This window comes from Gopherus evgoodei, chromosome 1 (assembly GCF_007399415.2).
Source record: "Gopherus evgoodei ecotype Sinaloan lineage chromosome 1, rGopEvg1_v1.p, whole genome shotgun sequence".
NCBI lineage: Eukaryota > Metazoa > Chordata > Testudines > Testudinidae > Gopherus > Gopherus evgoodei.
Window position 1 is genome coordinate 271,484,583 of NC_044322.1, and position 27,993 is coordinate 271,512,575.

The 27,993-nt window shown below is 44.4% G+C and overlaps 1 protein-coding gene across 1 annotated transcript; it reads left to right on the plus strand.

Moving 5' to 3' along the window:
* Positions 1–6,334: 6,334 nt before the first annotated feature.
* On the plus strand, positions 6,335–27,929 carry FAM83F (family with sequence similarity 83 member F). Its single transcript, XM_030553723.1, has 5 exons — positions 6,335–6,781; positions 15,548–15,715; positions 20,171–20,292; positions 20,936–21,492; positions 26,563–27,929. The coding sequence occupies exons 1-5, from the start codon at positions 6,335–6,337 to the stop codon at positions 26,625–26,627; spliced, it is 1,359 nt and encodes a 452-aa protein (XP_030409583.1). The 3' UTR covers positions 26,628–27,929.
* The last annotated feature ends 64 nt before the right edge of the window (positions 27,930–27,993 follow it).

The following is a 27,993-nucleotide window of genomic DNA, read 5'->3' on the forward strand; positions in this document are numbered from 1 at the left end:
TATCTGGCCTTGGTTTGAAAAAGTTTATAGTCATTCATGTTCTCCTTAGGCATTTCAGCTGCCACCTCTGCTAAAGGTCCACTGAGCTGTGGCCTCAATTCTACCGTGTACTGATCTTCAGGGATGCGGTACCCAAGACAGGCTCTTTCAAAATTTTCCAAGAAGGCCTCGGTGTCATCACCTGCCTTGTAGGTGGGAAATTTCCTGTGCTGTGGAACAATCATTGGCACAGCGTTGTTACGGTTGGCTGTGTTTTGCTTAGCCTTTTCTAATTCCATGGCCTGTCAGTGGGCTTCCCTCTGGAGTTCCAGCTGTTTTTGGTGGTCTGCATCTTTGGCTGCTTGCTCTCTTTTGTAGGCTGCCTCTCTTTCTCTTTCTCTCAGCTCCATCTCTTGTAGTCTTTTTTCCAGTTCTCGCCTGTGTTCAGCTTCTTTGATTTGTCCTTTGGCCTCCATTTTTGTCTTGGTAGGCATGGTTCCTGTCTTCTTGTGTTGGGGTGCCCTCCGGTGTTTATCTTCTGAACTGCAGGCTCTGTTGCCTCCTGGGGTCTGCCTAGCAACAGTGCCTTTTTCCCTTTCTTCCTAGCTAATTTTTTCAATGTAAAGTAAATCAGAAAAACCACTTTATTTGCATGTATATAGTGCTGGTATTTGCCTCCTAATGGGAGTGCTATTGTGTGACAAAATACCCTTAACAGTCTCTTAATGGTTGCTTGCTTAATATGCAAGCCTCAGCTGCCAGAGAGAGCAGAAAAAAAAAATCTCTCCGGTTCCTTTTAAAACCAAACTGTTCCCTCTGCTTAAAGCCCCTAGCAGAGAAAAGAAAAATATAATATTCCTACTGGCTTCTGGATTCTATCCCACCACTGCCACCATGTCAATAACCTAGTCCCAGATTTGGACCTTAGCGTCCAAAATATGGGGGTTAGCATGAAAACCTCCAAGCTTAGTTACCAGCTTGGACTTGGTACTGCTGCCACCACCCAAAAAATTAGAGTGTTTTGGGGCACTCTGGTCCCCACAAAAACCTTCCCTGGAGACCCCAAGACCCAAATCCCTTGAGTCTCACAACAAAGGGAAATAAATCTTTTCCCTTCCCCGCTCCAGGTGCTCCTGGAGAGATACACAGAAGCAACCTCCGTGAATCTAAGCAGAGGGAGTCCACCCTCTCTAATTCCAGTCCTGGAAACAAAAGCACTTCCCTCTTCACCCAGAGGGAATGCAAAGTCAGGCTAGTAAATCTAACACACACAGATCTCCCCATGACTTCTTCCTCCCACCAATTCCCTGGTGAGCTGCAGACCCAATTCCCTGGAGTTCCTCACTAAAGAAAAACTCCAACAGGTCTTAAAAGAAAGCTTTATATAAAAAAAAGAAAGAAAAATACATACAAATGGTCTCTCTGTATTAAGGTGACAAATACAGGGTCAACTGCTTAAAAGAATATTGAATAAACAGCCTTATTCAAAAAGAATACAATTTAAAGCACTCCAGCAACTATAGACATGTAAATACAAAAGAAAAAAAACCATATAACTCACTATCTGATTTCTTTGTACTTACAACTGGGAAACAGAAGATTAGAAAGCAGGAAACAGAAATCACTTCTCATCTGAGAGAGCATACAGGCAGACAGAAGACAAAGAACTCAGACACAAACTTCCCTCCACCCAGAGTTGAAAAAATCCTGTTTCCTGATTGGTCCTCTGGTCAGGTGCTTCAGGTTACTTTTTTTTTTTTCAGGTGAAAGAGACATTAACCCTTAGCTATCTGTTTATGACACTGCCACATTGAACAGCCCCAGGGAGAAAATCTGAGTGCTGAGTTATTGAACTGCTTCAGCTGAGTCACAGCCACCTCTGTCCACGTGCTCTCTTGCCTTCATAGCCCCAGGGGAAACAGAGCTTTCCACTCCCTCCCTCAGCAGCTGCTGCTGCCGCCATGTAAAGAACAAATGGGTAGGAGTCCTGTGCAGGAAACAGAAGGGCCCCATTTTAAGACACACACATACCCCAAGTCCATTTCCTGAGTTGTTCCCAGAGTAGGGTATTCCCATGCAAGGATCAGAACACAATAAGGCATCCTGCTTTTTCCCTCAGCTGTTCCAAGCCCCCCACAAGCTTTCCTCTCCAGTCCTGGAGGGGCCACCCTCTATGTCTATCCTGCAGTCACGGTACGAGAAGAGTCCAAGCAGACACACGTGAGCCAGCTAAACTAAATCTAGCTTGGTTAGTGGAACAGAGAAGCTGTGCCATGATGAGTTTCAGTGTGGGATGTATAAACCTGCCTGGAACCCTGGATAATTACTTGTGGGGCTTGCTCACACTGCTATGGCTTCACTATTCCAGGACCTGAGCTAGAACAGGTATGTCAGCTCCAACTGCAATCACACTGTCAGTGCAATATAGGTATATGTGACAGGAGAGGGGAGTTGGGCTCTGTGTCCCTTTCATTCAATCCTTAGCCTTTTTTGCTGGCTGCTTCACTACAACAGTAAAGGTAGTTTTCATGATGCGGACATTCACTGCACTAGCAAGTGGGCTGAAAAGCCAAAAAGTCAGTGCTCATAATTTAGTTGGACCAAGTTTGTTGCGGGTGGGGGATGGAATGTTGGAAGGTCTCCCCGGACCCCTTCCCTTTTTTTCCATGACTGCAAAGCCTACTTTACCTTAAATTATCTCCCATACAATATAATCTTTTAGTGTGATAGCTGATGGCTAAAGTTTTTATCATGGTGAAGTGCAAATCTTTAGTACTTCTAATATTTAAGAACTGGATAGTAGAAAAAGTGGCTTTAAAAACCAAGTAAAGCAGGATATATAAACTATAAGATGAAATTGTGAATCTCCTGTTGCTTTCATGGGGGAACCTTAACTAAATATAGAGGATTAGCTCGTGCAGTAACAAATGAATAGAGATTTTTATTTATCCATATGAAAAAATGGCAGATTTGGTAGCAGCCTGGTAGAGAAAAAGAAAATAAAAACCTGCAGTGAAATTAACTCTTAAAAAAAGGAATGTGAGCAGCAAAAGAGTGCTTCTCTACACTGCTGTTTCAAAATGTTAAGTGATTTCATGCTAGCAAAAGGTACCAACTTCCAGCCTGGAATAATAAAATCCTCTGTTTACCTATAGTGAAGGCACAGCACAGGTAGGGGCTGAGCAAGCAGCCCCTCCCCAACCTGGGATTTTTAAGCTGTCTCACCTCAATCATAATGGAGCATTTCTGGGGGATAGGAGAGGGAGTTCAGCTTCCGTTGCCCCAGTCATGCAGATGCTGAACTTCAGGTATACAAGCCATTCCATGGCCTTTAATGGGACTAATCATGTGTGTTAACTGTCTGCATAAGGAGCCCATGATTGTTTCACTGTTACCTTGTTCTCACCCTTATTTGTTTGTCCATCTCCACCTGTTGTTTCCCATCTGAGTTGTCAGGTCCTTAGAGAAAGCGTCTCTTTAGTGTATGTGTGTGCAGTGCACAGCACAATAGGGCCCTGATCCTGATTAGGGCCCCTAGACACTGCCACATATCAAATAAGAAGAAAATCTGAGCAAATTTAATATTATCACTGTCAATCCAGCCTTGCTATCTCTTCTGATACTACTGGTAAAATGCACAATGCAGATGGTTTTTCAAACTTTATTTAATGGGAGGCAGTATGGCCTAGGGGACAGAGCACTGCGCTGGGTCTCAGGAGAGCTGGGAATAAAACCCAGGTTTCCTGCCACCAGCCCACTGAGTGACTTTGAGCATGTCACTGTCCCTTGCTGTGCTTCCATTTCCCCATCTCCAAACTGGGGGTAATAAGACCCACTTCCTTTATAAAGCATTTTGAGATCTACTGATGAAAAGTGCTATTATAAGAGCTAAGTATTAATTTAAATAAAGCTAACATAAGCGAATGCACAGTTTAGCTAAAAATACACACATCGCTCTTAAGTAGTAGTAATAAGCATTTAGTACATGAAAGATTAATTGCATTTATTAGGAGCTTTGACTGCCTCAGCTGCACTCTACTCCAATCTATCAGACCTTTAATATTCAACTTCTCTGAGCAGCTTTCAAACAGCCGTTATATTTTTGAAGAAAAAAAATAATAAAACCTGCCAGATAAATATTTATTGACTTTCTCAAGGGTGGGATTTCTCTATCACAATTAAACTGGTCGATGGGCAATATTCAGTCCAGGACTAACTTCAGTAGCAGGCAAATTGGTTGAAACTATAATAAGGAACAGATGAACACACTATGTTGGGGAAATGCAGCTTTTGTAAAGGGAAATAATGCCTCACCAATTTATTAGAATTCTTTGAGGTGGTCAGTAACTATGTTCAAAAGGGTAATCCAGTGGATATAGTGTCAAAGGCTTTCCAAAAGTCCAAGTACACAGTCCAACACCAAAGGCTCTTAAGCAAAGTAAGCAGTGATGGGATAAAAGAGAAGGTCCTCTCATGGATCAGTAACTGGCTATACGGCAGGAAACAAAGGGTAGGAATAAAAGGTCAGTTTTCACAGTGCAGAGAGGTATAGCGGGGTCTCCCAGGCATCTGTACTGGGACCAGTGCTGTTCAACATATTCATCAATGAGCTGGAAAAAGGGGTAAACAGTCAGGCAGCAAAGTTTACAGATGATACAAAATTACTCAATCTAAATAAGTTCAAAGCAGACCACAAAGACTTACAAAGGGATCTCATAAAACTGAATGACTGGGCAACAAACTGGCAGCCGAAATTCAATATTGATAAATGCAAAGTAAGGCATGTTGGAAAACACAATCCAACTATACGCACAAAACAGTGGGGTCTACATAGCTGTTATCACTCAAGAAAGAGATCTTGCGAGTCATTGTGGATAGTTCTCTGAAAACATTTGCTCAGTGTGAAGCTGCAGTCAAAAAAGCTAACAGAATGTTAGCAACCATTAGGAAAAGAATAAGAAGACAGAAAATATCATACATATAAATCCATGACATGCCCACACCTTGAATATTGCATGCAGTTCTTGTCACCTCATCTCTAAAAATATATGTTAGAATTGGAAAAGGTACAGAGAAGGGAAACAAAAATTTTTAGGGGTATGGAACAGCTTTCATATGAGGAGAGATTAAAAAGACTGGGACTATTCTGCTTGGAAAAGAGACCACTATGGGGGGCTATGATAGAGCTGGAAATGGGTGACAGGGAATAGGTCACCTGATGATTACCTGTTCGTTCCCTCTGGGGCACCTGGCATTGGCCACTGTTGGAAGACAGGATGCTAGGCTAGAGGGACTTTTGATCTGACCCAGTATGGTCATTCTTATGTTAGGTCTATAAAATCATGAATGGTGCAGAGAAAGTGAATACTTTACTCCTTCACATAACACAAGAACCAGGGGGATCACACAATGAAATTAATAGGCAACAGGGTTTGTTTTTTTTAAAAGGAAGTACTACTTCACACAATGCAGAGTCAACCTGTGGAACTCATTGCCATGGGATGCTATGAAAGCCAAAGGTATACATGAATTTAAAAAATAGATAAGTTTATGGAGAATAAGTCCATCAGTGGCTATTAGCCAAGATGGTCAGGGGTGCAACTCCATGTGCTGGGTGGCCCTAGGAATCTGACTGAGAGATGCTAGGTCTGGACCACAGGGAATGGATTTCTTGATGATTTCCCTATTCATTCTCTTTGAAGCATCTGGCATTGGCCACTGTCGGAAGACAGGACACTAGGTTAGATGGACCTTTGCTGTGACTTGGTATCACCATCCTTATGTTCTTAGGCCCACTGCCAGGTATAAGGTCTGACATCTTGCTACCCCTCAGAGCTCTATATCAGAAAACCGGGAATGCTTCTAACCCAGTTGTACAGGAGAATCACTTCCAGTCCTGGAGCCCAGCAGCCCTCCCCTTCCCAGCAGTGGCTGGAGGCAGAGTGAATGGCACATAGCCATCAGCACAGAGTGGCTGAAGAGCCCCAGTGGTGGGTGCCCAATGGGTGAGGCCCCACTGGACAGTGATTCGAGCCAAGGGGTGGCCAGTGAGTCCATGCCCTTATCTAAAGACATGTGGCTTCCAGGGGGGCTTCGCGGGCCAGTCACAAAGCATTGCCCTGGCCCCCAGCTCCACGGGCGCCCCTGCGTGCAGGCTGGGTGGTGCCCCGCGCTTTGGCAGCGGCTGGCCAGCCCACCCCGGAGCAGGGGTTGCACCAGAACCGGGTAGCTGCGCGGCGCCGGGGCAAGCCCGCCCCCAGCCACCCCTTCACCAGCTGGGCGGGCGCCGGCCGCTGCCAGGTGAGGCGGCCCCGCCCCGTCTCCCGGCCCGGGCGGCAGCAGGTGAGCGGCGAGCATGGCGGACTCGCAGCTGATCTGCCTGGACGACACGCACGTGAACGAGAAGGTGACCGAGGCCCAGGCCAGGTTCTACTACAGCGAGGAGCAGCGCCGGGCCCTGCAGGCGCTGGTCGCCAAGGGCGAGCCGGGCTACCGGGAGCGGCTGCAGGACGGGCAGCTGCGGGACTTCCTCTCCAGCCGCGAGCTGCGAGCCCTGCCGGACGCCTGGCGCCGCTACGATGCGCACCTGGAGGGCGGCGGCGGCGCCGGCGACGGAGGCGTCTCGTTGGCCTATTGGCCGGAGTGCTCCGACACGGAGGTGCCGCCGCTGGACTTGGGCTGGACGGACAAGAACTTTTACCGGGGCATCAGCCGGGTGAGTCTCTTCACCCACCCCAGGAAGGAGGAGAACGCGCCGCACCTCAGACAGGTCATTCGGGAGATGATCCAGCAGGCACATAGGGTAGGTGTGTCCCCGCCCCCCGCTCCCTTCATCACCCAGAAGCACTGGGCGTGGGTCCTTCCCGCTGCGGCTCGCACCGCCTCCTGGTGCTCAGTCTCCTGCGGAAGCGGATCTGCTCAGTGGCTTGTTTCCATTGAGTTCCTCTTCTCAGAGCGCAGCAGCAGCACTGAATTTCGCCATCCACTGAGTCAATTTTCTTCAACCTTTTGTGAAGAGCGTGAGCACTGCAGGGACAGGCGCTGTCCCATAGCCAGACAGACCCTCACTGTAAAGGATTCTGGGAAGGAGCTTTAACTTGAGGGATGGAAAAAGCAGAGGGGAAAACACCCCACTATCACCACCCCAACAATAAATTGATTTTCTTTCCTTGCTGCATCAAAGTGGAGACAAAACCAACAAGGAGTCTGGTGGCACCTTAAAGACTAATGCATCTGAAGAAGTGAGGTTTTTTAACCACGAAAGCTTATGCCCAAATATATCTGTTAGTCTTTAAGGTGCCACCAGACACCTTGTTGTTTTTGTGGCTACAGACTAACACAGCTACCCCCTGATACTTGACACAGTGCAAGGCAAATAGTTAACTATGGGCCCCCAGGATCTATAACCTACTAATGTCCTATGCAGCATCTCATGATATTCAGTCACTTTACTGTTAATCAAAATATAAGTTTTGCCAGAGTGACTCCATCAAGAATCTATATCCAGGACTGGATACCCTATTGTTAATGGGGTTTTATATCAGCTGCCCATTTTGTACTGTCAGTTTGAGTCAGTAGCTCAGACAATCACATATTTTGAGTCTGTTTCAATTGTCTCTCTCTCATATATAGATAAAACTATTTAAACTCTGTAAATTTAGATAGATTTGTTTGTTGATGGATTTCTAAATCTATAGGTTAGAGGTTGAATGCTCTCTTAATCCAGTCTTGATTGCTAAACAGTTGGATTTGAGCCAATACATAGCTGTATTTATCTTTTGGGGGCAGAGAACTGTTGTTAATGACGTACTTCTCTGCCAAGAAGACAAACCAATAGGAAGATTCCAAAAGTTTGCATGGAACACGGATGTATCAAGAGTATTTCTCATGTCAGCTGAGCTGAGGCTTCCAGGAAAGAGATTGCACTTAAAATGGCTTCTTTTCTTGCAAAGGTTTCCATTGGTCTTGGCACTTTCAAAGGTGGCAAATGGGGGGGCTACTTGATCCCTCCCCTTCCTGCTGCTTTCTGTGGGTAATGGAAGCCATTTGTGTCTCCCCATATACATCTCTCACAAAGATTTTCACTCTGAATCTGCTAGGTGGAATAGGATAGGAAGCAGTTTTCTGAAATGATTCCCTCTTCAAACTACATATTCCCCTTCTCCTCTGACCCCTTTCACTCACTCTGAATAATGAAGGCCTGATTAATTATTCACCTGCCCCTTATGTAGTCACACACTAATGCAAAGTGGCTGTGAAATGTTTTTACTCTGAGTTAGTAGCATTTTACATCTATTCTGCATCCACTTTGCACTGGTGTAAATGTCTAGACAAAGGGCAGGGTGGTAAGGAATTGGGCTGTTTCAGCATCTGTGCCTGAAGGCCAAAAGTTGTTGGGGCTGGTTGGTTTTGCTGACTTGGACAAACTGAAAAAACCTTCCCAGTGCAAAGGTGATTGCATGTTAAATACTCACTGAACATTTACTGATCCTATTTAGATAAACCTGCCTGTTATGCTCATGTGAGCTGACCTAGAGAGCATTGTTGTAGCCATGTTGGTCATGGATAATAGATATTAGAGACAGAGCAGGTGAAATAATACTTTTTATTGGACCACTTTCTGTTGGTGAGAGAGACAAGCTTTCGAGCTACACAGAGCTCCTCTTCAGGTCTGGGAAAGGTACTCAGAGTGTCACAGCTAAATACATGGTGGAACAGCTTGCTTAGATACTCCAAGAGAACCTGCTTCAATACGGGGGAAAAAAACCCTCTGTCCCCTATTTGTCACCTTCCACCCCATACTGGAACCCATATAGGGTATCATTAAACAATTACAATCCATACTCGATGGGGACCACATCCTGAAAGAAATGTTTCCCAAGCACCCTCCCCCTCCTTTTCTGGCCTTCTAACAACTCACCAACCTTCTCAGAAGCAAGCTCACCATAGACCAGGACCCATGAGCTCAAAGCACCACCACACCTTGCCAGAACATCTGCAAGTTTTGCATCTATTATATCTCCACCACTACAATGACCAGTACCCCCACATCACACCTTTCAAGATCCGTGGGTCCTATGTGTGTCTATCATAAGTGCAGTGCACTAAATGCCCCCAAAACAACTATGTGGATGAAACCAGATAATCACTATGCTCTCAGATGAACTTGAACAGAAGAATGACAAAAGATTAAAATACCAGTTACCCATGGGTGAACACTTTTCACAAAACGATCTCTCCATATCTAACCCCTCAGTCCTTGTCCTCAAAGGAAACCTCCAAAACATCTTCAACACCAGCCATAATATGAAATATATGGCAGAATGCAGGTAAAACACAGAGCCAGAGACATACAATTCTCCCCCAAAGAGTTCAGTCACTAATTTAATTAATGCATTATTTGTTTAATGAGCATCATCAACATGGAAGCCTGTCTTCTGGAATGGTGGCGCAGCGTGAAGAGGCATACGAATGTTTAGCATATCTGGCACGTAAATACCTTGCAATGCTGGTTAAAAAAGTGCCATGCGAATGCCTCTTCTCACTTTGTTGTAAATAAGAAGCAGGTAGCATTATCTCCTGTAAATATAAACAAACTTGTTTGTCTTAGCAATTGGCTGAACAAGTAGAACTGAGTGGAATTGTAGGCTCTAAAGTTTTACATTGGTTTGTTTTTGAGTGCAGTTATGTAACAAAAAATAAATCTACATTTATAAGTTTCACTTTCACAAGAAAGAGATTGCACTACAGTACTTCCAGGAGGTGAATTGCAAAATACTATTTCTTCTGATTATCATTTTTACAATGCAAATATTTAATAAAAAAAATATAAAGTGAGCACTCTACACCTTATATTCTGTGTTATAATTGAAATCAATATGTTTGAAAATGTAGAAAAACATCCAAAATATTTAATAAATTTAAATTGGTATTCTACAGTTTAAGAGAGCAATTAAAACAGTGATTAATTGTGATTCATTTTTTAATCACGATTAGTTTTTTTGAGTTAATCGCATGAGTTAACTGCGATTAATTGACAGTTGTACTGTTAACAAATGGTGTTTGGACTCAGCAGCACTCCCAGGCCTTAGGGGAATGAGCTACCCAAACAAGGAGTGTGTGTGGCAGCATAGAGTGCTTGCCCCCTGGCTACAGGCTTGTACCTGCAACACTCCATTTCTGCTGAGAAGTCAGAGAACCAAGCTGGAACATGGGCCCAGCTTTTCTCCATAGAAGTAATCATTAGGGTCTAGTCCAGTGTTTCTCAAACGCGGCCATGACAGCCTCCTGGGCATTGATTGGGGGACGAGGGGGGGAATATCAGTCTCTTCCCCTCCCTCCCTGTTGTTCGTACATGCGCTGCCCTGCAGCACCTCTGGAGACAGGTGGGGCACAATGCTGCAGAAGCAAGGTGAGTTCTTGACCCACCTTGGGGGATGGGCGAGGCTCAGGGACTCAGGCTTCAGCCCTGGGTTGATTGGGCTTCCCAAACCCCTTATCCTTGGCCCCACCCTAAAACCTGCACCCCCAGCCAGAGCCCTCAGACCCTTGCACCCCAACCCTCTGCCCCAGCCCTGAGCCCCCTCGCACACTCCGAACCCTTTAGCCCCATCCCCACCATATGAACACATCGCCTTCATATTGGTGCACATAACAAAATTCATTCCACACATGGGTGGTAAAAATTAGAGGGAACACTGCCTTTGACCCCTCAATCCACCTTCCGGGCTTAATTTGGCCTGGAGCTTGCTGAGAAAAGTGATCTTAACAAACATGCAAGTATCACTTTTCACAGCAGACTTACTAGCTAGCTGGGAGACTGAAAAGAGATGCTCGTATGTTTAAGACCATTTTTCACAGCCTTATTTTGCCACAGCATTATTTTAATTATTGAGTCTGGGGGAAAAACCCACAACAACCTATATAAATGAATTACAGTGATTTGGATGTGTGTATGTGCATATGTATTTGTTTTTCCAAAAGTTAATTAAGTATTTTAGGAAAAAGTGTCAGTGCAGTCACCAGCAAGAGTTGGTGGTTGCACTCTGAGGCCACCAAAACATTTTTTGTAAGAACCGCTGGTCTAGTCTACACGGCTCTCATCCCCTAGCACTCCTCCTTTACTTGCACTACATTGATGACGTCTTCATCATATGGACCCACAGAAAGGAGGCCCTTGAAGAATTCCACCTGGATATCAGCTATTTCCACCCCACCATCAACCTCAGCCTGGACCAGTCCACATAGGAGATCCATTTCCTGGACACTACAGTGCTAATAGGTGATGGTCACTGTGACTTTGCACTCCATGTGTTTTATGTAAATATGCTTATGAGTGTAAATATGATGTAAATGGAATATGCGTTATGCAAAAGGTGGCTTGTAAGGTATCATTACAAAGCTTATGATCTACTGAGTGTGTTCATTCTGTTTGTTTGCATGTATTATTTCTAAGTCTGGAGTTAGGCAAATAAGATATAAACTTGTATTACTGATGTAAACATATTAAGTGGAAGCCATTAAGGGTGCTTCAGAATCAATAACCTGTAAATGGCTCTGTTTACTCACAAACCTTCCTGGGTACATGTTGGCCAGCCCTGAAAGAATGGAGGCTGAAGTCTCACGGGACATGTGAACATGTCACCTGATACTGGAATCCAACTTAAACTTGGTGATTTTCCATTTAGAAGGAGGGGTGGGGACCCAGAGGGAGACAAAGGATTCCCGCCTTGTGCCAAAACTACAAAAGGGGGTGGAGCAGGACAAGGGGAAGCCCAGCCATGATAAATCCCCAGTCTACCACCTAAGATGTCTGCTGGAACTAACAAGGACTGCACTGGGGAAAGGATTGGGCCCAGACTAGGAAGGTGTCTAGTCTGTGAAAGAAGCTTATTGGAACATCTCTGAGGGTGAGATATTACCTGTAATCAGTTTCTTAATGTATTGGGCTTAGACTTGTGTGTTTTGTTTTATTTTGCTTGATAACTTCTTTTGTTCTGTCTGTTATTACTTGAAACCACTTAAATCATAGTTTTCGTACTTAATAGAATCACTTTTGTTTGTTAGTAAACCCAGAGTAAGTTATTAATACCTGGGAGAGTAAACACCTGTGCATGTCTCTCTATCAGTGTTATAGAGGGCGAACAATTTATGAGTTTATCCTGTATAAGCTTTATACAGAGTAAAACAGATTTATTTGGGATTTGGATCCCATTGGGAGCTGGGGGTCTGGGTGCTGGAGGTAACCTGCTAAACTGTTTTCATTTAAAGCCTGCAGCTTTGGGGGTGTGGTCTAGACCCTGGGTCTGTGTGGCAGCAGAGTAGCATGTCTGGCTCAACAAGACAGGGTTCTGGAGTTCCAAGCTGGAAGAGAAAACGGGCTCAGAGGTAACGTCAGCACATCAGATGACAGTCCCAAGGGGGTCTCTGTGACCAGACCTGGCACAGTGGTGTAATCGAGCAGCATCTGTGCACAGCTGATTGCTTTGAGATGCTGGTAGTGATTTTAAGTGAATTTTAAGTGTGGTGGCTGGAGAACAAACAAAGTGGTTACTGTTCTGTTTGCTTATTTCGGGTAAGGGAAATAGAGGCAGGAAAATCAGCAAAAGGAGTGAGAGTGAGGTTCAGAAGAAGCTAGACCTGCACAGGATGCAGACTGCTGAGAATGAAAATGAACATAAAAGACAAATGGAATTAAGAAAAATGGAAATTGATGCACAATTTTCCTTGGAAAAAGCTGCTCACAAAAGAGCCATGGAAGCCCAGAGGTTAGCCCAGCAAGCTGCTCAAGAAGAGGCAGCAAGCTTAGGAGGAGAAGGAAAGGCAAAGGCAGCAAGCCCTGGAGTTAAAAGACAAAGACACTGTGGCCCAGAGGCATGAACTGGCTGTAATGGAGTGGAAGAGACAAAACCCTTCAACAGCTGGCTCCACTTCCTCAAAAATCCATAAATGGAAATGGTTATGTTTACAGTGTGATGAATCCAGTCATATTGCTGAATATTTCATCACCTTTGAGAGACTGTGCACTCTCCATGTGATTCCTGAGGATCAAAAAATGATTACTTTGGTTTCAAAATTCACTGGGAGAGCTCTGGACATATTCAATAAGATGCCTATTGCTGATGCTTCAGACTATGGTAAATTTAAAGAACTGTTTTTTGAAACAGTTCCAGATTACACCTGAAACCTCCAGGGTAAAATTCCCACACCATCAACCTCAGCCTGGACCAGTCCACTCAAGAGAGCCACTTCCTGGACACTACAGTGCAAATAAGTGATGGTCACTTAAAAAAATTGGCATATTAAATTTAATGTGGATAAATGTAAAGAAATGCACATTGGAAAAAATAACCCCAACTGTACATACAATATGATGGAAGCTAATTTAGTTACAACTAATCAGAAAAGAGGTCTTGGAGTTATCATGGCTAGTTCTCTGAAGATGTCCATGCTGTGTGCAGCGGCAGTCAAAAAAGCAAACAGGATGTTAGGAATCATTAAAAAAGGGATAGAAAATAAGACAGATAATATCTTATTTCCCTTATATAAATCCATAGTACGCCCACATCTTGAATACTGAGTACAGATGCGGTCTCCCCATCTCAAAAAGGATATACTGGGATTAGAAACAGTTCAGAAAAGGGCAACTAAAATGATTAGGGGTTTGGAACGGGTCCCATATGCAGAGAGATTAAAGAGGCTAGAACTTTTCAGCTTGGAAAAGAGGAGACTAAGGGTGGGATATGATAGAGGTATATAAAATCATGACTGGTGTGGAGAAAGTGAATAAGGAAAAGTTATTTACTTGTTCCTATAATATAGGAACTAGGGGCCACCAAATGAAATTAATGGGCAGCAGGGTTAAAACAAATAAAAGGAAGTTCTTCACACAGCGCACAGTCAACCTGTGGAACTCCTTGCCTGAGGGGGTTGTTAAGGCTAGGACTATAACAGGGTTTAAAAGAGAACTAGATAAATTCATGGAGGTTAAGTCCATAAATGTCTATTAGCCAGGATAGGTAAGGAATGGTGTCCCTAGCTTCTGTTTGTCAGAGGGTGGAGATGGATGGCAGGAGAGAGATCACTTGATCATTACCTGTTAGGTTCACTCCCTCTGGGGCACCTGGCATTGGCCACTGTTGGTAGATGGGATACTGGGCTGGATGGATCTTTGGTCTGCCCAGTATGGCCATTCTTATGTTCTTATGCTGTGGCATGGTTTGGAGCATACAAGGGCAATCTCTTTCCCAGATTCAGTTTGCCTCTCTAGTTAGGATTATTTACCCTGCTGTAGTTACTACCCCTTGAAACCTGAGTTGGACCTCTTCCAACCTTCAGCTGAAGGAAAGGGGCTCTTCTCTGCACTGAGCTGGGACTCATACTGCCTGATTGATTTTAAAAAGAGTTTAAAATAGTTTCATGCTACCTCTATTTAACACAATGCAGCTGACCATTGTGAATAGCGCCCATGGAATTTAAACTTTATATAGACAACTCTGTACCCAGCCTAGTGTAGGCAGGGGGCCTCTGACTGCCCAAGTTTACATGTCCATCGTAAATGAATGAGACTAGGAAAGCAGAAGCTGCCTGTGATGATTCATTCACAGCCTTCCAAAGGCTGGGTAAAGTCTTTCAGGAAGAAGAGGCAAGTTGGGACGTGATATTTCTAGTGTTTTATAAAGGGAGAATAGAGTGGGGTGTGGACCACAGAGAAAAGCCCTTTGAGATCACCTTGCTATATTGTAAAGGGTGCCAACAATCTTCTTGCTTTGTAATTACCTGTAACCGCTGACTGTTCAGACTTTTGTGAGTTTAATAGCATGTTAATGCAGCTTTTTCCATTGTTTTTTATAGAGTCTGTGTTTGGAAAAATGTATCCTGTTGGGCATTTAAAGTGAAAGGGGGTGGGGAGGATACTTGTAGCACCAACAAACGCAGAACTGAATGCCAAACTGTCTCTGTTGTTATATGAGCAGGTGTGTTTGAACCTCATAGGTCAGATATAGAGATGTGTTCCTTGTGAACCCAGCCCAGGTAGGAGCGTTCTCAGGGAATCTGTGGAACAGAAGAATAAAGTCCCCCTTCTTCCCACACCCTTAGTATTCTTATCCTCTGCCAACAATTTCTCTGGCCCCTTGTGCTGGGCAGATGAACCTGGGTTTTCCAGGATCTGTTCACATATAAGTAAATCAATGTGAGACAATTATGGTGGAGAGGTCTCTCAGCGGTGGTGAAAACTGGGCAGCTGGCTGTGTTGTTCTTCAGGCCTCTGATTAATATGCAGCATTCCCTGGAAATGACAAAAGAGCTCCCAACAAGAACTAACAAACTCTTTCCATGTACATGTGTGGGCACTGGGAGCCATGCCGTGAAATAATGAGATTATTGAATTGTGTTCAGGCATGTGTTTCTCTCACGCTTTAGTCTGCCTTGTGTATATTCTCTACCCAGCTGGCCTTGCACCCATACCCTTTTGTTTTATATTAGTGTGTTTGCATGTCCCCATCTCACCCCTATATCTAATACTGTATTTTACTTGCCTCTCTTTCTGCCTGATCCTTGCTTCCAGATCATTGCAGTGGTAATGGATCTGTTTACAGACCGGGACATCTTCCAGGATATTGTGGATGCAGCATACAAGCGCCGGATCCCAGTCTATATAATCCTGGATGAGGAGGGTGTGAAGTTCTTCCTGGAGATGTGCAAGTGTATGAATCTCAGTAGCTTCCAGATCCAGGTAAGATACTGTAATACAATGGAGGCCATGTCTACGCTACAGATGTTCCACTGTAATGCCCAGGTGTAGACACTTCCTACATCGACAGAAGGGGATTTTTTTGTCAATATAGTTCATTTTTTCAAGAAACAGTAGCTGTGTTGACTGAAGAAGTCTTCCTTCGACTTAGCCATGTTTACACTGGAGATTAGATCAACCTAACTATGGCGTTAAGGGTGTAAAATTTTTCACAGCTCTGAATGATGTAGCCTGGTCGATTTAACTTTTCAGTATAGATCAGGCCAGAGCTTAAAAGGGCCTTTCTGTCTCCAGCAGGGGGCTGAGCTGCTGCAGTTCTGGGGTGGATTAGAGGCTTTTTGTATTGACAACTGAGTCCCTTCTAGCTGCAGTGTGCTCTGATAGGCAGAGGGGAGCTGGGAACTGGGGCCATACTGGAAAGCAGGAGAGTAAGAAAATGGTTTTCTGGTGTTGAGTGGAGCAAGAGAAGACAGGAATGATCTTAGAGGGGGAGCTCTGAGTAGGAAGGGGCCTGAGGAGGGTTTGTGCCTGACTGACCTAAGCATCCCTGGTTGGAGAGAACTTTGTCATGGAGAATAATGTGCCTCTGGAGCAGGGATTCCAGCTGATCTAGAACTGAAAGGTCTCAGTCATTCTCTGACTATTATTTGAGCGTGTCAATTTTGTTTTTCTGACTGTTATCTAATTCTGTCTCGTCACTTTACTGAACTCACTTCTATTATCTCAGCCAGACTGGGACTAAAGCTCCCTGCTAATTTTGTGACCCCAATGTGTGAGTGAGTGTTTTGTCTTGGGTGAAGACATTGCATGTGAGGTACCCTGGAGGCTTTCTAATGTGAGTGCCTACAGAGCTTGCCTCTAGGATTTGTGGGTAGAGGTCACTAATATTTGTACACCACTGCTCAGGCCTATATGCACTAAGATGGTGTCAGTTACAGTATGTTCATGTACTGCTGTCACAGAACTGGAATAAGGGTCTGGGTCTAGTCTCCCTGCTGAGGATTAGTGTGTAAGCAGTAGGAAAATTTTCACATTAAAGAGAGAGAGAGAGACAGAAAGGTCCCTTCCATGTACATACCATAACCTGCTGGGAGGCCATGACCCACCTGCTTTGATTCCTAGCAGGAAAGCATTGGTCATTGCTCAGGGTGAAAACCAGGTCTCCTGTGGTTGAAGTAATTGCAAAGCGAATTCAGATAAAAAGCATATGATTTCCTGAAGCCTGAGTGTGGTGGATAAAAACAAGGCTTCTGCAACCAGAGGTTTCTAAATGGATACAAACTGGAGGGCTGCTTCTAGCCGAGGTCTGGACTTGTCCTCTGCTTTCTTTTTTCAAAAAATATTTAACAGCTACACTCTCCTTTTATACTTAGCTTTCTGCTGCCATTGGGGAGACTTCAATACTTGATTTCAGCCTTAATCCCCCTGAGTGGGCTTCACTGTCTGCCTTGCAATGAAGTCAGACCTCTGTTGATCTCCTTCTCAGGGACAGTAGTTTTTACTTTCACCCAGCTAAATAGCAGGGAGCCATATCACCTTTTGCTGGGTTTCCCTCAGATCTTACAGGTTAAGCAGGATCAAGCTTGATCAGTACTTGAATGGGAGACCTTCAAGGAACACCAGTTTTCTGCAATAAGTGCTAATGACTGAATAGCTGGCACTTTCCCCTGTGTTCACATTAGGGTGACCAGACAGCAAATGTGAAAAATCAGGACAGAGGGTGGGGGTTAACAGGAGCCTATATAAGAAAAAAAACAAAAAAATTGGGACTGTCCCTATAAAATCTGGACATCTTGTCACCCTAGTTCACATTGAATTAAGGTCCTGGCATGGTAATACGGGGTGGTCTGCTGCTGGAAGTGCCATCTTCCAAGTGACCTGTAACACCAAGATGTTGATTAGTTGCAATCATTAAATGATCCCATAGCACTCTGATTTTTTTTAAACCCTTAAGAACTGTTCTGGCCATATTTTAATTTAGGTAATTGCACTCTGCTTCAACTGGATATCATATTCTTTCTCTTAGGGTACATCTACATTTGAACTGGGAGGTGTGATTCCTAGCTTAGGGGTTAGAACCTAAAAATAGCAATGTATCCACAGCAGCTCAGGCTAGTTGCCTAAGTACCTACCCAGGGAGTTGGGCGAGATTGTACTTGGGGCAGCTAACTTGAGAAGTCACCTAGGTTGCTGCAGACACACTGCTATTTTTAAGTGCTAGCTTGATCAGAGCTAGCATGAATACATCTGCACAAGCTGGGAATCACACCTCCCAGCTCAAATGTAGACGTACCCTTAAGCTATTTAATAGCATGGTAGTATTCCATCCTAGAGGTGAGTGCATTTCAGTGGAGGGATTCTGTTCCCTCTGTATAGTTTATTTATCAATCTTTAAATACTCTGAGATCTTTCAGGGTAAGAGACATTACAGAAATATAAGTTTTTGGAGGTAGTTGATGTGGTATATTCACTAAATCGCATGCTTTTTGTGTTTTCTGCACATGAAGCTGTATCAATACATCTTTGTCTCTGCACTGTTAAAGGGTATTTGGGTGATTATTTTGTTGTATCACTCTGCTCCCTCTGTGCCCATATAAAGAGTCATTTTTAGATCATAGTAATTAAAAGAAGATCAAATTTGACTTCTCTTTACCAAAAGCAGGAAATGCAATGTGCAAATCCAGTGAAACCTCCACTTTCTAAATACTGTTGCAGCACATCTGGTTTTGTGCTCACACAGACTGCTCTCAGTAGACAGATTGCTTCCTGGTAAGGAAGTCACATAACCTCTTGTACCTTTTTTTGACTGATTTGAAAAAAATGAGGTCATTCTGTTTTCAGATCATGGGCTATTGACTGGCATACAGCAAAATCCAGGTTGGTTAAATAGAAAAAGCTCTTCAGTGGAAAACCAGATGGATAAAAATGTTATAATAAACACCAAACAGGACACCCTGCTTCTGGTGCGCTCTCCCTGACCTGCATTCAACATCCCACACACATGACTCACTATGAGGCCTTAAGCAAGTCACTTTGACTTTTTCAGGTTACCCATCCGTGACACAGAGTAGTAATACTTATAGGGGTATTGTGATGGTAATTAGCTAATGTCTGCACAGCACTTCAAACATACCAAGTAGTATATGATTGCAAGTATTATAATTTATTATTAGTCAGAATTTGTACTGACACTGCAGCATTTCTGTTGAACAAATACAACAGATATGATGAACAGATTAAAAATTACATATTATATTCAGAAAATTAGGATTTTAAAAGAATTCTGGATTCCATTGATCATAGTAAGTTCACTTATGGCTGGAAATCCAGCCTGGTACAGCTAGGGCCATGTGGTTCATTAAACATATGACATAGGTCTAATTAGCAGAGCACTTGTTTGTGCACTCAAATCTCTGTTCTTGTATGTTATGTGCAGACAGACATCTGACACTGAAAGGCATATAGCCTTAAGTCAGCATTTTTCTAGTCTACTTAGGATTTAAGTATAACTGACCCTTATACCATCAAATCTATAAAAGAGGATTCTGTGGTCTGTCATGCCCTCTGATCTCTTTGCAGTGGCCAGTTAGATATCTGAGATGCTTCGGAATCCTTCCCAACCCACCGGTAAAGGGAGGAGTTCTCTTACTGTAGCAGGAGGAGACTAGGAAACCTCTAGGGGAATCTCTCCTACTGGAACGTTCCAGAAAATTGGGATGTTCTCTCCTCTTGTTGTCTCTGATAATAAAATTGTCCAGACTTTTAATTTCCCTCCCTTTACCAAGCCCTACTTTCACTATGACAACACAAGTGAGACCAGTGCCTGAGACCCTGACTCAGGTCTCCATTTCAGCCCCTTTAATTTAGCACCAGGTGGATCTCCCTTCCCCCATCCTCCCAGCATAGGAATATGCAGGGGTTAGGAATTTATGTGGCCAGAATGCACTGTGCTCTAGCTAGTCTGAGCTGGCAGTGGCTTATGGGAGACTAGGGGTGGACCCAGGATTCAGAAAGTGCAAAAATGCCACTGTTGATTCACTCCCCAACCTGGGCTGCAGCTCAGCATTGTGGACTGAGGATCATTTTCTTCCCTTAGATTTTGGAAGCTTTGTCCCACCTGCATTTCAGACTTCTGAGAGCTGGGATGAATAGGTGAATGGGAGAGGCATTTAACTTATTAGACAGTCCTACAGATAGATGGAGGAGAGTGACCTGTATAGAAAATAAATGACCAGCTGAGACAGACAGCAGAAGTACATTCTGCCTTGGATTATCCCTTCTGCAACCTTTCTGAGTTCTGTTGGCCAATATGAAATAAGCTCTAGCATGGGATGAAGTGAGATGAGATGACTGGGGTGGTGGTGCCTGGAGCTGGGGGATTATCTGATTCTCTATATGCATGATTTGTTGTGACTTGTTTTTTCACCTTCCTGTTAGAACATCCGTGTACGTTTTGTGACGGGAGTTGGGTTCTATATGCCATCAGGTAAGATCAAAGGCACCTTGGCCTCCCGGTTCCTGATGGTGGATGGTGAACAAGTGGCCACTGGGTCCTACAGGTGGGTCACTCACCCAGGACATACCCATGTTCTTTGTATAAGGTCTACTCCATGCTTTACCTAGGGGAGGTTGGGAGCAGCTTTCTTCTTTTTTTATTCCCTAACAGTTGTCCAGTCCATTTCCTAGATAGGCTGCTGTGTCCAGCTGAGCTCTTTGTAGAAGTCTGATGTGCGATAGAGAACACAGAACTGACTTTTGGAGGATAGAGTATCTCTGTGTCAACAGAACGTTCCACTGAATGAGAGAATTCCTCCTCCTCACCAGCCAAAGGCCAAATGGAATTCCCCAGCATCCACTGTGGCCAGTTTGCTATCTAGAAGAGGTTAGCAGGGCAGTATAGAGAGCCCTTCTGTCAATTCAGCAACAGCAGGTTAAGTGTGGTTACCAGTGTCCTTGTCCAGATGGGGGAACTGTACTTTAAGGACACAGTTTTTTCTACCAGATTTGTCCACCTGTACAATAAAGAACAGACTTAAAAATATATACCATGCCACTCAAGTATCAAGTCAGATACTTGTCACATGGTTGCAGTGCCATGTGTTTCTGAATGCTGAGAGTTCAGAGGTGGTCATTTGGGGGTTGGAGAGGTGTCAGGTCTCCCTATCTCCATGCAAAAATCTAACAGTGGCTTCTCTCTGCCAGTTTCACTTGGAGCTCATCCCACATCGACAGAAACATCCTCCTGTTGTTGACAGGGCAGAATGTGGAGATGTTTGACATAGAGTTTCGTGAGCTCTACGCCATCTCTGAGGAAGTCAATCTCTACAAGGAGCTGAACATTGCTAGCCCTTTTCATTCAGGAGCTGGGATATCGGAGCTTCGCTCCTCCACTGTGTCTCGTAAGATGATCAACCCCAAGTATGGTCTAGTGACAAGGCCTGCCCCTGGTGAAATGTTCTGGGCTTCGCGCCAGAGGCAGGAGTCACAGGGGAAACTGGAAAGGAATGAGGAGGAAAGTGAGTCAAAGAAGCGGCTGAATCAGTTTCTGAATGACTTGATCACGGTGGAGCAGGTGCTACCAGAAATTCTGCCACCTCTTGAGAACTTGGGGAGAGTGAACCGGAGTCCCCAGAGACTGCTCTCCTTTTTCCATCGGGATCAGAAACATAAGTCTAAATCCAGGGAGTCCATTCGTGACACCAAGAAGGATGAGGACGCTGGCAGTTCTGTTGCCAACGGGGAAGCCAACTCCAAGCAGGGTAAGAGGTTTGGCAGCGGGTTTTTCAGCAGGAAAGCTAAACAGCCCCCAGTCATGAGGACCAATTATTTTGCCAGTGAGGGACTCCCAAGAAAAGAGTTTGAGATTGTGAAGATGGCAGGTGAGGACCTGATCAGCTTCAGCCCTGTCAGCATTCGGAGTTGTGCGGGCACATCAGATAAACTTCCTTCACCACGGTTCCCCCGGGCTCCCCCAGTCCAGGCATGTGAAGGCAGCTCCAACCATTTTTTTTCCTCTGCCTTAAAATGACAAAGAGAGCAACTGAGGCCAATGAAACAAAATCATCTTGCAGGCATTTTTAAAGGGAAATTTTGTGAGACTCACACTTCTCATGTGACTTTCTCTGATGGTCTCGAGGTGGGGAGGGTGAATCTCTCTCTCATTCCCCACCTCCCTATGTGAAAAGGTTCCAGGCACAGGTACTTTGCTTCCCAGCTGGAAGCAGCATTAGTGGTTCACAGCCTTCCTTGGTGCTAGCAAAGAACTATGTTGTACTTGAGGGACCCTATTGGCAGCGCACACTTGAACGGACAGGTTTTAGATATCTCCTACCACCTAACCTACTCAGCTTTACTTGACTGGATATAGAGTTACTATGACAAGATCATTGTGGGAGGGAATACAGAGTAGGGGAGTCCCACATAATCTACTCCTTCTCCATCTCCCCCAATCAAACATGGGGGAGATCATCATGGAATTAGAACCTAGGGAGTTATCGCAATATGGCCATGATCAGTGCTTGCGACATATCCTTCAGTGGCTTTGTCCAGGTTAGTTTTAGTGACTCAAGTGAATTCAGAACTGGCAAATCCCCTTCACACACTGGTTCCTGAAAGGTTTAGATGTTGGCAGACTGAAACAAACCTATAGACTTTCCAGGCTAGTCTCCCTCTTTGGCAGTGACCCATGCTGGATGCTGTGGAGAGAGTTGCAAAACCAGAACACCTCATATAGCAGGGGAATAAATTATGTTTGGGCAGTGGTCCCCAAACTTTTTCGGTCACCCCCACCCCGTTACCCAGTCTGCCCACCCTCCCTCCCCCAGGGTTGGGGCTGGGGCTGGGGCTGGGGCCGGGGCCAGAAGCAGGGCTGGAGCCGCGGATTAGGGGCTGCGGCTAAGGGCAGGGCTGTAGTCGAGCTGGGGAGTGCTCCCCCTCCACCTACTATGGGGGGTGCCTCAGACCCTGCTGCACACCCTGAACATTCCTCTGTGCCCCCCCTAGGGTTGCGCCCTACACTTTGGGGACCACTGCTTTTGGGGAAGTAATTTCTTCCTGATCCGTATTAACCAAGGATCATTCTATGCCCAAAAGAATGTGAAATGGGACATTTGGCATGGGGGAGGAGGGGAGATTTGATAAGCCTGAAACTGCCGTTTTTTAAAAATGGAAAGAGACTCAAGAAAGTGAGGAGAGTATTAGGGAGAAAGATGAGGTTAAAAAATAGCCATCAGTTGGTTTCTTAGAAATATTTCTGCCTCGAGAGAGAGATTTAAATCCCAAAGCTTCTTAAAACAGATTGAAACAAGATGCAAATAGTTTAGTTTGGACCACAATAGATTCATTTTGGAGGGCACCCTTAGAATTTGGGAAGTTGGGAGTGAGCCCTCCCCTCCCCCGTCTCAAGTAACTGCATATTCTCTGCACAGCTAGCAGGGCCGGCTCTAGCCATTTCGCCACCCCAAACACGGCGGCACGCCACGAGGGGCGCTCTGCCGCTCGCTGGTCCCGCAGTTCCGGTGGATCTCCCGCAGACGTGGCTGCGGAGGGTCCGCTGGTCCCGCGACTCCGGTGGACCTCCCGCAGGCGTGCCTGCGGATGCTCCACCGGAGCCGCGGGACCAGCAGACCCTCCGCAGGCACGCCTGCGGGAGGTCCACCGGAGGCGCCTGCCGCCCTTCCGGCAACTGGCAGAGCGCCTCCTGCGGCATGCCGCCCCAAGCACGGGCTTGGCGCACTGGGGCCTGGAGCTGGCCCTGACAGCTAGTATATGTTAGGTACTCTGCTGATCCCCTTCCACGGAGGAAGGAAATCTGTAGACTTACTGGAATCAGATGGGTTGACCTAAGGGCTTGCAGTACCCTCTAGTGACAAAACTAGAGAACTGTTGAGTCTGTTTTCGCACCTGTCTTTCTAAAGAGGCAATTTAAAGCGATAGAGACCCCATATTTCTAATCCCTGACTTTTGCTGTTGTAAAATAGTTCTCCCACCACACTGTCACTCCCACATGTTATGTCAAAATGAGGCTGTTACCTTTCTATGGCATGAGCTGGGTCTTCCTATCAGTACTGTAAGCCAGTGGTTCTCAACCACGGGCACATGTACCCTAGTGGTACTCAGAGGTTTCCAGGGGGGTACATCAACTTATCTAGATATTTGCCAAGTTTTACAATAGGCTACATAAAAAGCACTAGCAGAGTCAGTGCAAACTAAAATTTCATACAGACAATGACTTTTTTATACTGCTCTATATACTGAAATGTAAGTACAAGATTTATATTCTAATTCATTTATAATTACATGGTAAACATGAGAGAGTCAGCAATTTGTCAGTACTAATGTGGCTGTGACACTTTTGTATTCTTATGTCTGATTTTGTAAGCAAGTGGTTTGTAAGTGAATTGAAACTTAAGGGTGCACAAGACAAATCTGACTCCTGAAAGGGGTGTAGTAGTCTGGAGACGTTGAGAACCACTGCTGTAAGTCACCTACCACAATTTGGGGTAGTATATGAATAATGAGATGGTAAAAAGAAAACTCACTCCAAGTTTATACTCAGTATCAATTTATAAAGTAAATGCAGCAAAAATCTTAGAAATCTAAAGTCAACAGTGAACTTGGTGATCATGTGGGTGCCCTACATTTTGAGTTGGGGGCGGGGAGGATGAGTAGGGTAGTCACCTTGGGTACAAACATCCAAGTAGCATTGTGCCACTGGGCTTTTTTTACCTCTGCTATGATTGGCCGGCCTTTTTGGGGTGGGGAGGGCTTGGTGGCTGGGAGTGGGTGGCAAAATAGCTAGGTTCACTTCTACATGTGGGTCTCTTATTTAGGTTTATACAAATACTAAAGAGGTGCTGGTTCAAAAGTGTAGGTGTCTTGACACCACAGCAGTGGGTGCAAGTGGATCTAAGGGAGTCTCAATGTAAGGGTGGAGGAGGGCTACAACTTAAGCATTGCCTTAGAATTTGGATCACAGTCTCTGCCTCAAGATGCTTATAGTCAAAGAGCTCGATCTTGCAATCTTCTCTAATCAATGTGGCTACTCCAAGAGTAAGGTTCAGGTCCCAAGGTAACACTTGATAAGTGGGGACTAAGGGGAAAGAGGAGAACAAAGTTTACATTAATAAGATCATGTGGTTTCTTTGTTAATAACATGCTGCTTGAGGGTTTAATAAAACTTCCTTGGCATGGATGTGGAGTGGCATTCGTGCTTCAAGAAAATCTGAGGCACTTCTTACTACTCAGATAACTTTGAGACTGGCTTCATTTTAAAACTCCAAGCTTGGCTCAATGTAGGCCTAAGTGAAGAATGCTGCAGTGCTATGTTTGAAGCTGGAGGGGAAGGTTGAAATACAACAGAGGTGCTTTGAATGCAGTTGGGTGCAGTTATCCAAAGCTTCACATTTTGAATTAGATGCATGTATTTTTTAAAAATTCATGCAAGCATGTATTAACCCTTTGGGCTTACCTGTGCACACATCCTCTAAAGCAGGGGTCTCAAACTGGGGGTCGGGACTCCTCGGGAGGTCACAAGGTTATTACATGGCGGGGTCACGAGCTGTCAGTCTCCATCCTAAACCCTGCTTTGCCTCCAGCATTTATAATGGTGTTAAATATATAGAAAAATGTTTTTAATTTATAAGGGGGGTTGCATTCAGTGGCTTGCTTTGTGAAAGGGGTCACCAGTACAAAAGTTTGAGAACCACTGCTCTAAAGTCACTATTAATTATATTTAACTGTAGAGACACATGACATCATACAAATACACAGAAAGACCAGATTCCCATTGCTTGTGTTGATCACTATCTGAGAGAAACTGTCCTGGCCGCTAGCAGTCTGTGGCTCAGGCTCAGTCAATAGTAGGAGAAGACAGCAAAGAAGGCACAGAAGTAAGCTTTGTGGCAGGGCTTGAAAAATCTTACTGGCTGTTTACATTCCAGAAAACTATACCAGAATTAGATACCGCCAGAGTTAGATAAAAAGCGTGTGGGTTATAGAGACCTCATCAGTGAAGACTGGGGGTAATGCCCTGACCAGAAGCCTGGCTGCCACTTACTGGGATTTCTGCTAGGGTGATGTCCAAGTATATACTGCTTGAGGACTCCATTTTTAATAAAAGTGTTACCCCTGATCTTGAGCAGCCTCCCCCACCAGCATTTTCTGTGTTGAATGAAATACATCTAGTGTAGCTATCCGCTGCCTAAGGGAGATAGGATAACTTTACAAGTATTAAAGGGTACAGACATCAGGGAGGAGTGGGAAAGAAGGAAACTGTTGAGTGTGGTGACTAAGGAATGATTAGGAATAATGGGATAAAACTCAAAATGTGACTATTTAGGCTAGAAATCACACTTAACTGTGGGATTATTACACCCCAGATTTGTGTCTCAATAAAAGTTTTGGAAGCCCCATCACTCTGGACATTTGAAACTAGAGTGAGTAAAGCACTGCAGAACGTATTGTAGGGACTAAGGCTGCACTGCTCAGGTGGACAAGCTGACCCAGTAGCCTTTTTTCATCTCTAACTCTTTGGAAGTGTCCCCAGCAAGCAGTGACCAGGTCTGGCCTTTCTTGCCTTCTGTGAGCTGAGGAGTCCATAGTTCAGGCTGTCATGCTTACAGACCAGGAAATAGAGCTCATTTCTCTAGTCATTATAAAACTTTATCACCGTTTGATTCTGGAGTCTGCCTTTTTTGAGGTATCTCCTGATTTCACAGTTAGAAAGTGAGATGAGTCTAAAAACAAGCAATATAATGAGGGAGAGTTGAAAGTTGTGTGCTGAAAGTTTTTTATAAAACTCTTTATTTTTTTTAACCTTTTTATTACAGGTAAAATGAACCCAAACTCTTCCACAGGGGATAAAACCAAACGGTCAGCCTGTGTGATGTCTTGATCTGGAAGGAATGTCAGGAGAATTGAAGACCCCAAAAGAGCATTTGATGGAACGTATGACTTCTTACCCATTTAAAACCTGCAGACTTGTTCTCACACAAATGATCTTTCAAACCATTGTAATGTCCAGGATGCAGCTTGCACCTCCAATGAAAGCACAAGTGTTGCACAAAGCCTAAAAATGTGGGTGGTTCCTACATAAGGATTAGCGGTGAAAGTGTTAATGTCAATATTTAACTGTGATAATTGGAACTCGGAGCTAAACCCGAACTGAGATGAATGCAGGGGAGCTTGCCACTTCTTAATGCAGCTATTTCAATCTATCTAGCTACAGACTCAAAAGGACAGCATTGCATCATTTGGGAGAAAACTGTGAAATCTGCAGATCATGTGGATTTTCCTTTTCCATGAATTTCTATAGATGTCTGTTATCAGCAGGGACAGCTAGAAGATTCAGTGGATGAAGAATGTGGATTTGGCTGGAAGAGACCAGGGGGTTAGTATGCTAGCTCTTCACTTCATGTCAACTGAGATGAATGATTTGGTGGTAATTTCCCCTCAGGAGAAGACAAGGTTTGGAATATAAGGGAATGCTTCAGACCAAGACTGAGGTGCGTGCGAGGTCCCAGACCTGGGATAGCAAGGAGTGCTGCAAGATTATACAGGGCCACAGGAGGTGAATCATAAAAATCAGTTTAATCATTAATTCCATGCCATCTTGATCTTAATGGAAAGTGAGTAAGTAAAGGAACACATCTTGGCGGCTGAAAAGACAAGGAGAGATGGGTGAAAGTTTCAAACTTCTGGCTTACTTTCCATTTTTAGTTAACCTCCCCCTTCCAAATGCATAAAAATAGAGGTCCCCATCCCATAAATATATGGAGACACCAGTTATTGTGCACACCCCCATTGGATTAATTCAGTTTTTGGACTAGCATTTTGTACCGATGTGTTTGAGTGAATTTTTGCAGGTCAGTGATTTTGTAAGAAAAATACATCATAATGGTAAATAACCACCTACATACAAATAATATATTTTTACTAACACATTATTGAACACAGCAAAGGAAATATGGTTTCTTTAATGAAAATGAACCAAGTTCAGCACACGTTCCGGTTGTACTTGGAATTTGTAGCAAAGAACACCCACCCAGAAATAAACTATCCCGACCATTCTGCTGGGTCTTTGATCACTGTGATTGTATGATGAGGGAGTTTCCTGCAACTGATAAAATCTGGTCAATTGAACATAAGAATGGCCATATCGGGTCAGACCAATTGTCCATTTAGCCCAATATCCTGTCTTCTGAGAGTAGCCAATGCCAGGTGCTCCAGAGGGAATGAACAGAGCAGGTGGTAATCAAGTG